Raw genomic sequence first — 16,313 nt, forward strand, 5'->3', positions numbered from 1 at the left:
CCCGAGAGGCAGAGGTGGCAGTGAGCCGAGATAATGCCACAGCACTCCAGCCTGGGCGACAGAGCGAGACCTGTCTCAAAAAAATAAAGTAGATGTTTATGTTCATGTGTTTCTTTCCACAGGCTTTGGATGAAGAGTATTTAAAAGTAGATGCCCAATTTGGAGGCGTTGATCAGAGAAAGATTTTTACCTTTGCAGAGAAGGTGAGTGTCCACTTTCCTGTCTTTTTTCACTTGCACCTCAGAGGTATGCAACTATGTTTATTGAACTATGATGTGTCAGTCCCACTAGTCATAGTGTATGGTAAATATTCTCCTTGTTTTGCAGATGAGAACACTGAGGATAGAAGATAAGAAGTTGTCCAATATCACACAGTTAGTAACTGAGCAGGAATTATTTACTAATAATAATTAGATCTTTCAAACTCCAAAGCCCATGTGCCTGGTGACAACCAGGAAGCTGCTCCCACACCTGTTGGATTTACTCCTTTCCTAATAGCCCAGTTTTCAAGGAGAGGCATTACCAGTTGGAACTACTATCCTTTCACAGAGCATTTGGTTCGCATTTCCCAGCATCTTTTCCTTTTTCTTTTTCTTGTCTTTTTTTTTGAGACAAGTTCTCACTCTGTCGCCCAGGCCAGAGTGCACTGGTGCGGTCACGGCTCATCACAGCCTCGACAGCCTTGGCTCAAGCAGTTCTCCCACCTCAGCTTCCCAAGTAGCTGGGACCACAGGTGCATGCCACAACACCCAGGTAGTTTTAAAATTACTTGTAGAGATGAGGCCTCCCTGTGTTGCCCAGGCAGGTCTCAAACCCCTGGGCTCAAGCAGTCTTCCTGCCTTGGCCTCCCAAAGTGCTGGGATATAGGCGAGATCCACTGTGCCTGGCTTAGTTTTTTGTTATATTTAATGAATGCAGAAATGCTTACTATATATATATACTACATATATATGGTTATATATATGTAGTATATATGCTATATATGCTATATATATACTACTATATATATAGTATATAGTATATATGTGTATATGTATGTGTGTGTGTGTGTGTGTGTGTGTATATATATATATATATATATATTTTTTTTTTTTTTTTTGAGACAGAGTTTCACTCTTGTCACCCAGGCTGGAGTGCAATGGCTCACTCTCGGCTCACTGCAACCTCCACTTCCCGGGTTCAAGCGATTCTCCTGCCTCAGCCTCCCGAGTAGCTAGGATTACAGGCTCCTGCCACCATGCCTAGGTAATTTTTATATTTTTAAGTAGAGATGGGGTTTCACCATGTTGGCCAGGCTGGTTTTGATCTCCTGACCTCAGGTGATCCACCCATCTCAGCCTTCCAAAGCACTGGGATTACAGGTGTGAGCCACTGCACCCAGCCACAGTATAAATTTTTTGAGGGCCAGGCGCTATGGCTCATGCCTTTAATCCCAGCACGTTGGGAGGCTGAGGCAGGAGGATCATTTGAGCCCAGGAGTTTGAGACCAGCCTGGGTCACATAGCAAGACTCTGTCTCCACAATAAAATAAAAAATTAGCCAGGCATGCCTCTGTAGTCCCAGCTATTCAGGAGGCTGAGGCAGAATAATTGCTTGAGCCCAGGAGGTATGATCATGGCTGCAGTGAGCCATGATCACACCATCACACTCCAAACTGGGTAACAAAGCAAGACCTTGTCTCTGAAAAAAAAAAGAATAAAATAAATACATTTTTTGATTATTTCTTATTATTTTTTGTTTTTGTTTTTGTTTTTAAAGAGAGAGTCTCACACTGTTGCCTGGGCTGGAGTGCAGTGGTGCGATCTTGGCTCACTGCAACCTCTGTTTCCCAGGTTCAAGCGACTCTCTGCCTCAGCCTCCCAAGTAGCTGGGATTACAGGTGCCTGCCACCACACCCGGCTAATTTTTTTGTATTTTTAGTAGAGACGGAGTTTCACTATGTTGGCCAGGCTAATCTCGAACTCCTGACCTCATGATCCACCCGCCTCAGCCTGTCAAAGTACTGGGATTACAAGTATGAGCCACTGCGCCCGGCCTATTATTTCATTTTATCTGCTTGATTAACTTTTTAGTTGGACCTTCTTTTATTATTAGAGCAGGGATTTGGGCCATACCTTGTTTTTGTATGATTCATGAGCTAAGAATGGTTTTTACATTGTTTAAGGATTGTGAAAAAAGATGAAGAATAAGCAGTAAAGAGCATATGTGGCCCATAAAGCCTAAAATCTTTTTTTTTTTTTTTTTGAGAGGGAGTCTCGGTTTGTCACCCATGCTGGAGTGCAGTGGCGCAATCTTGACTCACTGCAACCTCTGCCTCCTGGGTTCAAGCGATTCTCCTGCCTCAACCTCCCAAGTAGCTGGGACTACAGGCGCGTGCCACCACACCCAGCTAATTTTTGTATTTTTAGTAGAGACAGGGTTTCACCATGTTGGCCAGGAATGGTCTTGATCTCTTGACCTCATGATCTGCCCGCCTTGGCCTCCTATAGTGCTAGGATTACAGACGTGAGCCACCGCGTCCAGCCCCTAAAATCTTTATTAACTGACCCTTTCTAAAACAGTTTGCCCATCCCTGCCCTAGAGATTACAACATGTATCCTTGCAATTTATTACAGTTTAAGTTAGATATTTTTACCACTGCCCAACAATGCAAGAAACAGTTTTACTACATTTTTGCTCCAACAACAGTTGGAGTAAAACTCATTTTTTTTGTTTGTTTGTTTTTGTTTTTTGAGACGGAATCTTGCTCTGTCGCCCAGGCTGGAGTGCAATAGCGCCATCTCGGCTCACTGCAACCTCCACCTCCCAGGTTCACGCCATTCTCCTGCCTCAGCCTCCCAAGTAGCTGGGACTACAGGTGCCCGCCACCACACCCGGCTAATTTTTTGTATTTTTAGTAGAGACGGGGTTTCACCGTGTTAGCCAAGGTGGTCTCGATCTCCTGACCTCGTGATCCTCTGACCTTGGCCTCCCAAAGTGCTGAGATTACAGGCGTGAGCCACCGCGCCTGGCAAAACTCATCTTTTTTTTTTTTTTTTTTTTTTTTTGAGACAGAGTCTTGCTCTGTCACCAGGCTGGAGTGCAGTGGCGTGATCTTGGTTCACTGCAACCTCCGCCTCCCGGGTTCAAGCCATTCTCCTGCCTCAGCCTCCCGAGTAGCTGGGATTACAGGTGCCCACAACCATGTCCAGCTAATTTTTGTATTTTTAGTAGAGATGGGGTTTCACCGTGTTGGTCAGGATGATCTCGATCTCCTGACCTCGTGACCCACCCGCCTCGGCCTCCCAAAGTGCTGGGATTACAGGCATGAGCCACCACGCCCGGCCTCAAAACTCGTTTTTGACATAAATTTTCAATCCCTTGGCCGGGCGCAATGGGTCACTCCTGTAATCCCAGCACTTTGGAAGGCCAAGACGGGCAGATCACCTGAGGTCAGAAGTTTGAGACCAGCTTGGCCAACATGATGAAACCCCGTTTCTAGTAAAAATACAAAAATTAGCTGGACACGGTGGTGTGCGCCTATAATCCCAGCTATTCAAGAGGCTGACACAGGAGAATTGTTTGAGCCTGGGAGGCAGAGGTTGCAGTAAGCTGAGATCGCACCATTGCACTCCAGGCTGGGCAACAGAGAGAGACCTTGTCTCAAAAATAAAATAAAATCTTAAAGACTTTATTACAATTTTTTTTTTTAATTTTTCTGAGACTGAGTCTCCCTCTATCGCCCAGGCTGAAGGGCAGTGGCATGATCTCGGCTCACTGCAACATCCGTCTCCCTGGTTCAAGGGATTCTCGTGCCTCAGCCTACTGAGTGGCTGGGATCACAGGTGCCCGCCACCATGCCCGGCTAATTTTTGTATTTTTAGTAGAAACGGGGTTTCACCATGTTGGCCAGGCTGGTCTTGAACTCCTGACCTCAAGCTGTCCGCCCACCTTGGCCTCCTAAAGTGCTGGGATTACAGGCGTGAGCCACTGCGCCCAGCCTATAATTGTTTTTTAAGTCACTTTTCATCTATATCTACCCCTACTTCCTCTTTCTGATACTCTTGATTCTTGCCTGCAGTTCTTTGCTTCTGTGTGAGTTCATTTTCCTTCAACCTAGAGCCCCAACTTAGCATTTTGTGTTTGTAGTGCATTTCTTTCAGTAATGAGTTCTTTCAGCTTTCTTTTATCTGAAAACATCTTTCAATTTCTTTCACTGGGTATGAAATTTGAAGTTTGCAATTATTTTTCCTTTGGCACTTTTAAAGGATCATTGCATTGCCTTCTGGCTTCCATAGTTTCGACGGAAAAGTCACCTCTAAGTTTATTGTTTCTCCTTTACAGATAATATGTCTTTGACTGCTTTTAAGATTTTTTCTTGTTTCTGATTTTCAGCAATTTGACTATGATGTTTTTGTTGTTGTTTTCTTTGAGACAGGGTCTTGCTGGCATTGCCCAGGCTGGAGTGATTGATCTTGGCTCACTGTAGCCTCGACTTCCTGGGCTCAGGTGATCCTCCCACCTCAGCCTCCCGAGTAGCTGGGACTATGGGTGTGTGCCACCAGGCCTGGCTAATTTTTGAATTTTTTTTTGGAGATGGAATTTCACCATGTTGGCCAGGCTAGTCTCAAACTCCTGAGCTCAAATGATTTGCCTGCCTTGGCCTCCCAAATTGCTAGGATTACAGGTGTGAACTGCTGTGCCTGACCAGCTATGATGTTTTCAGCTATAGTTTTCTTTGTATTTATCCTGCTTAGATTTTGCTGAGCTTCTTGAATCAGTGGATTTGTTTTCATCAAATTTGGGAAATTGTCTACCATGATTTCCTCAAATACTGCTTCTTTCTTATTCTTTTTCTCCTCTAGGGACTTTATAAAACTCATGTCTCATATTCTGTTCTGTTTTCCTTTCTTTGTTCCCTCTGTGCTTTAGTTTGGATATGTTCTATTGAACTTTCTTCAAGTTTATCAATCCTGTCTTCTGTTAAATCCAGTATCGTATTGTGACATTTTAGAACTTCCATTTGATTCTTTATTTTATAGATTCCAATTGTCTTTTACAATTCTCTTTCATCCATTTTGTCTGTCTTTTCTTATTTCCTTTTTGGTTTGTTTTTCCTGCCTATTCTGCCTATGTACCCTTATTTTATTTTATTTATTTATTTATTTATTTATTTTTATTTTTGAGATGGAGTCTTGCTTTTGTCACCCAGGCTAGAGTGCAGTGGCGTGATCTTGGCTCACTGCAAGCTCCGCCTCCTGGGTTCATGCCATTCTCCTGCCTCAGCCTCCCAAGTAGCTGAGACTACAGGCGCCCGCCACCACGCCCAGCTAACTTTTTGTATTTTTAGTAGAGACGGGGTTTCACCGTGTTAGCCAGGATGGTCTCGATCTCCTGACCTCGTGATCCGCTCGTCTCGGCCTCCCAAAGTGCTGGGATTACAGGCATGAGCCAACATGCCCGGCTTATTTTCTTTAACCTGCCAATCACAGTTATTTTGGCATCAAGATCTGTTTATTGCAATATCTGGATTGTTTCTGAATCTGCTTCTATTGACTATTTTCTCTGACTGTCAGCCACTTTTCTCTGCTTCCCATTTCTAGTATTTTTTTGTATGTGTGTATCAAAGGGATTATAGATGCATTGTAGACCCTCTGGATTGTGTTTATAGGATGATATGTTTTCTGTAGATTGCTAAATTACTGACTTATCACCTGGGTTCTGTCAGGGGTTGGTTTTAGGCTTTGTTAGAACACATCTACTTCAGCTTGGCCTTTACTCCTGTGGTGTGGTCCTTGTTCCTAGAGCATGGCCTTTCTAGAGACTCAAACCGAAATATCACGGTGTTCACAAAGCCCTCTCTACTTTGATTGGACCTAAACTTCCATCTCTGTCTCCCCAGTACTGTGCAGCCTCCAAAATCTCTGCCCAGGTCTCCAGCCTCCCAGAGTCTGTTCTCTGCCAGACTTCCTGGTATCTCACTATGTGCATACACAGCTATGAGTCAGTCAAGAAATCAGTGGGGAGTTTTGACATAAGCTGAAGAACCCATCCCAATCCCTAGCCTCCTCCAGCCCTGAACTCCAATAGCTATTTCCTCTGCTTAGTCTCTTGCTGTCTGCTTGGTCTCTTTTTCTCAGCACCTGGTTTGCAAAAAAATACCCTCAGTGAGAAAGCCCAAGGCAAGTGTGTAGTTACCTTACTTCCCTTCGCTCAAGATTTGCTGCCCTGTTGGGTTTTTTTGTTTTTCGTTTGTTTTGTTTTTGTTTTTGTTTTTTGAGATGGAGTCTCGCTCTTGTCGCCCAGGCTGGAGTGCAATGGCACGATCTTGGCTCACTGCAACCTCCGCCTCCCACGTTCAAGCAATCCTACTGCCTCAGCCTCCCGAGTAGCTGGGATTACAGGTGCCTGCCACCACGCTCAGCTAATTTTTGTATTCTTAGTAGAGATGGGGTTTCACTATGTTGGCCAGGCTCATCTCGAACTCCTAACCTTAGGTGATCCACCCACCTCAGCCTCCCAAAGTGCTGGGATTACAGGCGTGAGCCACCGCGCCCGGCTTGCCCTGTTGTTTTATGTATTTCCAGCTTTTATTGTTGTTTATGGTGACATAAGTCCAATAGCCTCACAATGTAGTACTGATAGAAAAGCAGTAGGGAAAAAAACTTCGCTTGAATTACAGTCACTGTCAAATCTACATATTCAGTATAAAAAGATTGGAAGCAATATAACAACTACTCAGTTGCTGGCCAAGTTAGATGAGATCAGGGCACTGAGGAGGAACTTAGACTAATATCTGCTTTTGTGTGTTTCTCTAATCACTCAGTACCTCCCTGCACTTGGCTATTCAAAACGGGTCCATCTGATGAATCCTATGGTTCCAGGATTAACAGGCAGCAAAATGAGCTCTTCAGAAGAGGTAAGTTGCCAGCTGAGACTTGAATTTAGCAGTCTTCAGCCTCAATGGAGAGATTGAGGACTGAAAAGAACAGTGACCTAGCTAACTAGAATTCTCCAATATTTGAGTTAGAAGGGGCCTTACACCATTCAATTAGTTCAGTAGTTCTTGAGTATCAAAGGATCCAGAGCAGTCCTGATGAGATCTAATCATAACTTAATGGTTTTTACTGCTGATAAAAAAATACAAGCAAAACTAATGTCTTTGTTCATAGAACTGTGATAGAATTCAGCCTTATTAATGAGAGCACTTCGGTTGCATTTCACTAATTAGCATTTTGATTCCTAGGGTAATACTTGATATTAATATTATGATATCTTTTAATATTTAAGAGTCCCTCTTGAGCTCATGTACTTGAGGGCAAGTTCACTTTGGTTCTGATCATTAGAGCGTGGAAATCCAAAGATGTGAAAAGTTGAGTTCTGGGTTCCCAAACATGGCTTACCTTCAAAATCATCTAGGGAATTAAAAAAAAAAAAAAAAAGTGTTGATTAGACCTTGTCCACAGAGATTCTGATAAAGTAGTTCTGGGAGGAAGTTAGGAATCTGTATTTCCTTCCTTCCTTCCTTCCTTTTTTTTTTTTTTTGGAAATGGAGTCTCTGTCACCCAGGCTGGAGTACAGTGGTGCGATCTCGGCTCACTGCAAGCTCCGCCTCTCGGGTTCACACCATTCTCCTGCCTCAGCCTCCCGGAGTAGCTGGGACTACAGGCGCCCGCCACCATGCCTGGCTAATTTTTTTTTGTATTTTTTTAGTAGAGACGGGGTTTCACTGTGTTAGCCAGGATGGTCTTGATCTCTTGACCTCATGATCCGCCCACCTCAGCCTCCCAAGGTGCTGGGATTATAGGCGTGAGCCACTGCGCCCAGCCAAAATGTTTTTAAAAATATAAATTAAAAAAAAAAAAAAAAAAGGCCGGCATGGTGGCTCACACCTGTAATCCCAGCACCTTGGGAGGCCATGGCAGATGGATACCTGAGGTCAGGAGTTCGAGACCAGCCTGTCCAACACGGTGAAACCCCATCTCTACTAAAAGTACAAAAATTAGCCAGGCGTGGTGGCAGGCGCCTGTAATCCCAGCTACTAGGTAGGCTGAGGCAGGAGAATTGCTTGAACCCAGGAGGCAGAGCTTACGGTGAGCCGAGATCATGCCATTGCACTCCAGCCTGGGCAACAAGAGTGAGACTCCCTCTCAAAAAAAAAAAAGTCTGGGCACAGTGGCTCACACCTGTAATCCCAGCACTTTGGGAGGCCAAGGCAGGTGGATCACCTGAGGTCAGGAGTTCTAGACCAGCCTGGCCAACATGGTGAAATCCCTTCTCTACTAAATATATAAAATTCAGCTGGGTGTGGTGGCATGCACCTGTAATCCCAGCTACTCAGGAGGCTGAGGCAGGAGAATCGCTTGAACCCGGGAGACAGAAGTTGCACTGAGTCAAGACTGCATCACTGCACTCCAGCCTGGGCCACAGAGTGAGACTCCATCTCAAAAAAAAAAAAAAAAAAAAAAAAAATGCCTGGCCCAATCCCAAGAGATTTTGATTCATTCGGTTTGGGTGGAACCCAGTAAAAGGTGATTCATATACTGTTACACGTGAGCTAGAATTTGGTAACCACTGAACTCAAATGACCATGAACTCACTCTTTCCAAATAAGAAACAAAGCCTATTACCTAAAAAGGAAAAATGGCTGTAGATAATATATAATACTTAGTGTGGCTGATTGCTGTGAACAAGTATCCTCACACATTTTCAACAGCAATGTTGATTAGGATACCTTTCAAAAAACAATTTTGAACCTAGCAGTTTTGGGCAGCTTGAGGAAATGATTCTAGAGAAGGGAAAAAACTCTGCAAAGATGTCCAATGTAGCATTATATGTAATTTGTAAAAATTAGGATAGAATCTAACAGTTTGGAGTTTGTTAAATTATGTTTCCACTAATAATTGGGAATATAATACAGCATAAAAACTATAAGTAGGCCACACATTGTGGTTCATACCTGTAATCCTAGCACTTTGGGAAGCCAAGGCGGGCAGATAGGTTGAGTCCAGGAGTTCAAGACCAGCCTTGGCAACATGATAAAATCCCGTCTCTACAAAAAATTTTAAAAATTAGCTAGGCATGGTGGCATGCACCAATAGTTCCAGCTACATGGGAGGCTGAGGTAGGAGGACTACTTGAGCCTGGGAGGCAAAGGTCACAGTGGGCCATGATTGTGCCACCACACTCCAGCTGGGGCGACAGAGCAAGCAAGATCCTATCAATCCCAACACTTTGGGAAGCTGAGGCAGGAGGATTGCTAGAGGCCAGGAGTTTGAGATTGTCCTGGGCAACACAGTGAGACCCCATTTTAACAAAAATAAAAATTAGCCAGGCATGCCAGGTGCGGTGGCTCACGCCTGTAATCCCAGCACTTTGGGAGGCCAAGGCGGGTGAATCACCTAAGGTCGGGAGTTCGACACCAGCCTGACCAACATGGAGAAACCCCGTCTCTACTAAAAATACAAAATTAGCTGGGCGTGGTGGTGCATGCCTGTAATCCCAGCTACTTGGGAGGCTGAGGCAGGAGGAACCGCTTGAACCCAGGAGGCAGAGGTTGAGGTGAGCCAAGATCATGCCATTGTACTCCAGCCTGGGCAACAAAAGCAAGACTCCGTCTCAAAAAATAAATAAATAAATAAATAATAAAAAAAAATTAGCCAGGCATGGTTGTGTACACCTGTAGTCTTAGCTCCTCATGAGGCTGAGGTCAGAGGATCACTTAATGGCAGGAGTTCGAGGTTACAGTGAACTATAATTGCACCACTATACTCCATCCTGAGCAACAGAGCGAGACCGTCTGAAAAGAAAAAAAATTATAAGTAAGGACCAGGTAGCCACTCAGAAATACTTACGAGATAGACATTTATTCTCCAACTACAAATTCATAACAATTTTGTATGCTATAAACAAAGCCTGAGAAGAACACAAAAAATAAAATAGTTTAATTTGTTAGATGGCAGGATTGTGAGTGGGTTTTCACTGTCGCCCAGGCTGGAGTGTAATGGCATGATCATGCCTCACTGCACTTTCAGCCTCGGGCTCAAGTGATCCTCCCGCCTCAGCCTCCTGAGTAGCTGGGACCACAGGCGCATACTACCACACCCAGCTAATATTTTATTTTCAGTAGAGATGAGGTCTTACTATGTTGCCCACACTGGTCTTGAACTCCTGGGCTCAAACGACTCTCCGGCCTCCAAAAGTGATAAGACTACACGTGTGAGCCACTGTGCCCAGCCTAATGTTAAAATATTTTTATTGCCCGGGCGCGATGGCTCACACCTGTAATCCCAGTACTTTGAGAGGCCAAGGCGGGCAGATCACGAGGTCAGGAGATCGAGACCATCCTGGCTACTACAGTGAAACCCCGTCTCTACTAAAAATACAAAAAAAAAATTAGCCGGACGTGGTGACGGGCACCTGTAATCCCAGCTATTCGGGAGGCTGAGGTGGGAGAATGGCGTGAACCTGGGAGGCGGAGCTTCCAGTGAGCTCAGATGGCGCCACTGCGCTCCAGCCTGGGTGACAGAGTGAGACTCCGTCTCAAAAATGTATATATATATATATATTTTTTTTTTTTTTCTTTTACCACGTCCACAGGAAAATATCTGCAAGTACCTAATGGTAAAATCTTTGTAAAAAGAATTTTTTTAGCGAGGCACAATGGCTCGCACCTTTAATCCCAGCACTTTGGGAGGCCAAGGCAGGAAAATTGTTTGAGCCCAGAAGTTTGAGACCAGCCTGGGCCACATGATGAAACCCTGTCTCTACAAAAAATAGAATTAGCTGGGTGTGGTGACACAATCCTGTAGTCCCAGCTTTCCAGGAGGCTGAGATGGGAGAATCTCTTGAGCCCAGGAGGTTGAGGCTGCAGTGAGCCATGATTGTGCCACTGCACTCCAGCCTGGGCGACAGAGAAGAAAAAACAAAATTTAACTCCTATTAGTTGAGCATATTCTCATTTTCAACCACAAGAGGTCCTCTTCCGTTACATGACTTCTAGGAGTCCAAGATTGATCTCCTTGATCGGAAGGAGGATGTGAAGAAAAAACTGAAGAAGGCCTTCTGTGAGCCAGGAAATGTGGAGAACAATGGGGTTCTGTCCTTCATCAAGCATGTCCTTTTTCCTCTTAAGTCCGGTAACACTCTCTGTTTTCTTCCTAGAGGCCAGGCTAGGATAGAAAAATTCGTGCTGTGATCATACTTGTGATTTGTCAAAGACTCTCCCTCCAGGGACTGGCTGCCCTGATTCTCTGCTCTGATTTCTTATATATTAAAGTATGAATGATGTTGGGATGTAATTTAATTGTCCATATATTCGTTACCAGGCTAGCTTCTGAGGGAATATTGGGGTGGGCCGAGGTGTTAGAAGTAAGGGTGGGGGCAGACTTGTTGAACTAGAGGAATACAACAAAATAGATATAAACCACAAGCCTTCCCCTGAAGCAGCTGAGACGCTAGCTGGGTATACAATAGTGCCACTCATCCAATTTAAGAATAATACCATACAATAAAGTTCAGAATATATGGCAAAAACTACAAATAGTCATGCATGTGGGCTAGGAACACCGATTCTGCTGCTGTCAATGAGTTTGTTGACATGGATCCTTTTCCTTATAGAGTTTGTGATCCTACGAGATGAGAAATGGGGTGGAAACAAAACCTACACAGCTTACATGGACCTGGAAAAGGACTTTGCTGCTGAGGTAACATGAAAGGAAAAGGAATCCTTTCATGAAGATCTGTATTTTGTTATTTTTTGCTGACTGTTAGAACTTGTTTAGAACAACTTGTTCTGTGTAAAAGTGAGCTGCCTGCTATTTTTGCTCTACTTTTGGTAATCTCACTAGTGTCCATTTTCCTTCAAAATTGCAGTTTTGGTTAAAGTTTCTTGTCAGTTAGCTTTTCTGATTTAGGAATTTCGTTAATGCAGATGGATTTCTATCCCTCGGGGCCCTTTCCTTACCTGGCAGGGACTCTCTCTCACCTCTTCTCAGGAAACATTTCTTATCAGTAAATGTCTGTAATCTTACACACATGAGTGGTCCCTTTAGGATGTACAAAAGCAGTACTCATTCAGTAGAAACCATACTTCAAGTACCCATACAACCATTCTGTTTTTCACTTTCTGTACCGTATTCAATAAATTACATGAGATACTAAAAAAAAAAAGAAAAGAATGGTCTGGGTGCAGCAGCTCACACCTGTAATCCCAGCACTTTGGGAGGCCGAGGTGGGCAGATCACCTGAGGTCGGGAGTTCGAGACCAGCCTGACCAACACGGAGAAACCCCATCTCTACTAAAAATACAAAAAAGTAGCCAGGCATGGTGTCACGCACCTGTAATCCCAGCTACTCAGGAGGCTGAGACAGGGGATTCGCTTGAACCTGGGAGTCGGAGGTTGCAGTGAACCAAGATCGCGCCATTGCACTCCAGCCTGGGCAACAAGAGTGAAACTGTGTCTCAAAAAGAAAAAAAGAAAGGAAAAGAAAAGAAAAAGAAAGATAATCCCCACTCAACTCTGCCAGGCCTCTCCATCTTGGCCCACTAGGTTTGTAGTTATATGCTACAGGACTCTGTGTTTTTGTGGGATTTTTTTTTTTTTTTTTTTTGAGACAGAGTCTCACTCTGTCGCCTAGCCTGGAGTGCAGTGGCACGATCTCGGCTCACTGCAACCTCCGCCTCCCAGGTTCAAGCGATTCTCCTGCCTCAGACTCCCGAGTAGCCAGGATTACAGGTGCCCACCACCACACCCGGCTAATTTTCGTATTTTTTAGTAGAGACGGGGTTTCACCATGTTGGCCAGGCTGGTCTTGAACTCCTGACCTCAGGTGATCCAGCTACCTCGGCCTCCCAAAGTGCTGGGATTACAGGCATGAGCCCCTGGGCCCGGCCAGGGCTCTGTTTATGCTCTCCAGGGCTCCATATTTTGTTAATGGCTTTGATGAGGATTCAGGTGGTTCCCAGATTCGATGGGCAAATGGTACAAAGCTAATATACTGGTGCTTTAATCACTCTCCAAATGACTTAGCAGACTGGAATAAAGGACCTAATTCAGCAAAGATGAAGTATTTCAGGAACAGAGGCAAAATCAGGGTTCAAAAATAAGAGATAATTATAAAAGGACAGAATAGAGGCTCCTATTCATTTCAACAAACACCTTAACAAAAGACTTACGAGGTGCCCATGTGTTAGGCACTATGCTAGGGACTGGTATTACACAGAGGGTTCAGTCCTCCTAATGCTCAGTCCAGTAGGAAAGGCAGATTTGTAAACATTTCATTGGCTGCATTTTACATATATATCTATGTGTATTTTTAACATATGTGTTTTTGTGTGTATGTGTGTATATATGTGAATATAATATATATGTGTGGAAATATATATGTGAATATATATAATGAAAAGAATATATATATACCAGAAATAATATAGGAGGAAGTGATTAACTGACTCTCTAGAAAAGCTTGTGGAGGAGACACTATCCAAGCACTATTTTGCTTGAGGAATAGGAGTTCACAAGGAAATCTGTGAGGGAATAAATTGTACAAAGACATGGTAGGATGAAACAGCATGATGTATGAGGAATTGCAGGTGGTTTGGTCTGACTAGAGTCTAAAAGGTGAGGAGGGGGATTGTGGGAGAGATAGGCAGGGCCAGGTCACAAAGGGAAGACATGATAATACCGTATATAGGGAATGAAATGGGGGGTGTTGTGATTGACTCTGAATTCAGGTCCAACCAATTTAATGGGGCTGTTAGAAATGTTAATGTACGCCAGGTGCGGTGGCTCACACCTGTAATCCCAGCACTTTGGGAGGCCAGGGCAGGAGAATTGCTTGAGCTCAGGAGTTGAAGGCTAGCCTAGGCAACATAGTGAGACTCTGTCTCTAAAAAAAAAAAAAAAAAAAATCAAAATACTGGCCAGCCATGATGGCATGCCTGTAGTCGCAGCTACTGGGAAGGCTGAGGTGGGAGGATCGCTTGAGCCCAGGAGATCAAAGCTGCAGTGAGCCATGATTGCGCCACTGTACTCCAGCTGGGTAACAGAGTGAGACCATGTCTCAAAAAAAAAGTCTTTTGTGGGAATTAGGAATAGATGAAATTCCTCAGAAAAAAGGTCTGCAGCCATGTTATCCAACAGTACTTTCTGTGTTGGTGGATATGTCCTATCTGTACTGCCTGATACAGAAGCCACATGTGGCTGTTGAGCACTTGCAATGTGGCAGGTGCAGCTGAAGAACTGAATTTCAGTTTGCATTTAAATACCCACACAAGGCTAGTAGCCGCCATATTGGACAGCAGCAGCCCTAGAGCTTTATTAAAATTAAATATTCCCAAGGAAATGAAGAAGTAGCATCAGAAACAAAAATGTTCGCTTTGTTGTATTAAAAGTGTTCATTCCTAAGGGATGTCCCCTCAGAATATCTAGAAGATTCTTTCAGACCAGATTTGAGATATAAAAAAGGCAGTCAGCTGGGCGTGGTGGCTCACACCTGTAATCCCAGCACTTTAGGAGGCTGAGGCAGGCAGATCACGAGGTCAGGAGTTCAAGACCAGTCTGGGCAACATGGTGAAACCCCGTCTCTACTAAAATACAAAAAATTAGCTGGGCGTGGCTGCATGCACCTGTAGTCCCAGCTACTCAGGAAGCTGAGGCAGGAGAATTGCTTGAACCCAGGAGGAGGAAGTTGCAGTGAGCTGAGATTGCGCCACTGCACCCCAGCCTGGGCGACGAAGCAAGACTCCGTCTCAAAGAAAAGGCAGTCACAGGACACAAGGAATAAAACGGAATTACTGAACTATTACCATGTACCAGCAGTGTTCTCATTATTTTCACCCACATTCAGTGATTTAACCCTCATCTCCATCCTGTGAGATATAGCTATTGTTAGCTTCACTTTATAAGTAACAAAGCCAACACTGGCTGGGCGCGTTGGACTCTGAATTCAGGTCCAACCAATTTAATGGGACTGTTAGAAATGTTAATGTACGCCAGGTGCGGTGGCTCACACCTGTAATCCCAGCACTTTGGGAGGCAGAGGCAGGCAGATTGCCTGAACCCAGGAGTTCAAGACCAGCCTGGGTAACATAGCAAGACCCTGTCTCTACAAAAAGAAAAGAGAAAAAGCAGCAGCCAAAGCTTAGAGGGGTTATGTGCCTAGTTTGGAGTCACACACAGCTAGCTGGGAATCTAATCTGGGTCTGTCGAACTCCAAAGCCCTTCCTCTTTCTTCTTACTCAGCTCTCTCCCTCTGGTTATCTTTAGGCCTTGGATTACCTATGTGAATGTTTCTCTGCTTGTAAATACCACTTGGTCTGTGACCTTACTCTAAGCATAAATGGAGGGACTAGAAGAATTAGACTAACAAATACGTTCAGCTCCTAAACACCCTCAAGTTAGTATAGATTTCAGAATCAGAAGACTTGGATTTCGGACACATTAGTCTTTCTGAATGTATTTTCCCTTCTCTCTTCTACCTGCCTCACAAGATTATCACAAGGATCAAATAAGACTGTTGGGAAAAACTCCCTTGATCCTACTTTTTTGGATTCAGGTGTCCTGTGCCCTGTTCTAGACCTTATCTCACTAGGTCTTGTTCGATTTTGCAGGTTGTACATCCTGGAGACCTGAAGAATTCTGTTGAAGTCGCACTGAACAAGTTGCTGGATCCAATCCGGGAAAAGTTTAATACCCCTGCCCTGAAAAAACTGGCCAGCGCTGCCTACCCAGATCCCTCGAAGCAGAGTAAGGCCAGCCGGAGAGGGGCCGACATCATCAGGAGAGAGAGCTTGTCAATGAGCCTTGGAAAAATGCCTGTCTTAAATTGAGGGCACAACAACCCATGGGGTCTGAAGTGCAGGAATGTCACATCCTACTGGCTCCTAGAATGGAACTTGAGTCATTTTGATTTGGGTTTGGTTAACACCAGGAAGTGATCACATCCTTTTGTACCAGCATTGCTGAGAGCTGCTGGTGTAAGATGTATACTTTGGTCCTTCTAGTCTGTTTGTTAAATCTGCCTCTTCATTAAAGATAGTGACCGGGGCCAGACACAGTGGCTCACACCTGTAATCATAACACTTTGGAAGGCTGAGGCAGATGGATCACTTGAGCCCGAAAGTTAGAAACCAAAACCCAGTCTCTACCCCCAAAAAAAAAAAAAAAAAAAAAATTTAGCCAGGCATAGTAGCACATGCCTATAGTCGCAGCTACTTGGGAGGCTGAGGTGAGAGGATCACCTGAGCATGGGGAAGTTGAGACTGCAGTGAGCCATGATCGCACCACTGCACTCCAGCCTGGGCAACAGAGTGAGACTCTATGTCTCAAAAA

At 44.4% G+C, this 16,313-nt stretch overlaps 1 protein-coding gene across 2 annotated transcripts in view; it reads left to right on the forward strand.

Moving 5' to 3' along the window:
• YARS1 (tyrosyl-tRNA synthetase 1) overlaps positions 1-16,313 on the forward strand; it is a 40,288-nt gene that overhangs the window by 17,662 nt on the left and 6,313 nt on the right. For both annotated transcript variants that reach the window (XM_054464268.2, XM_063657638.1), the window contains 5 exons: positions 123-203; positions 6,806-6,898; positions 10,982-11,117; positions 11,599-11,684; positions 15,593-15,728. In XM_054464268.2, coding sequence (XP_054320243.1) covers positions 123-203; positions 6,806-6,898; positions 10,982-11,117; positions 11,599-11,684; positions 15,593-15,728 — 532 coding nt within the window. The remainder of the gene's footprint in view (positions 1-122; positions 204-6,805; positions 6,899-10,981; positions 11,118-11,598; positions 11,685-15,592; positions 15,729-16,313) is intronic.

This window comes from Pongo pygmaeus, chromosome 1, assembly GCF_028885625.2.
Source record: "Pongo pygmaeus isolate AG05252 chromosome 1, NHGRI_mPonPyg2-v2.0_pri, whole genome shotgun sequence".
Taxonomy (NCBI): Eukaryota; Metazoa; Chordata; class Mammalia; order Primates; family Hominidae; genus Pongo; species Pongo pygmaeus.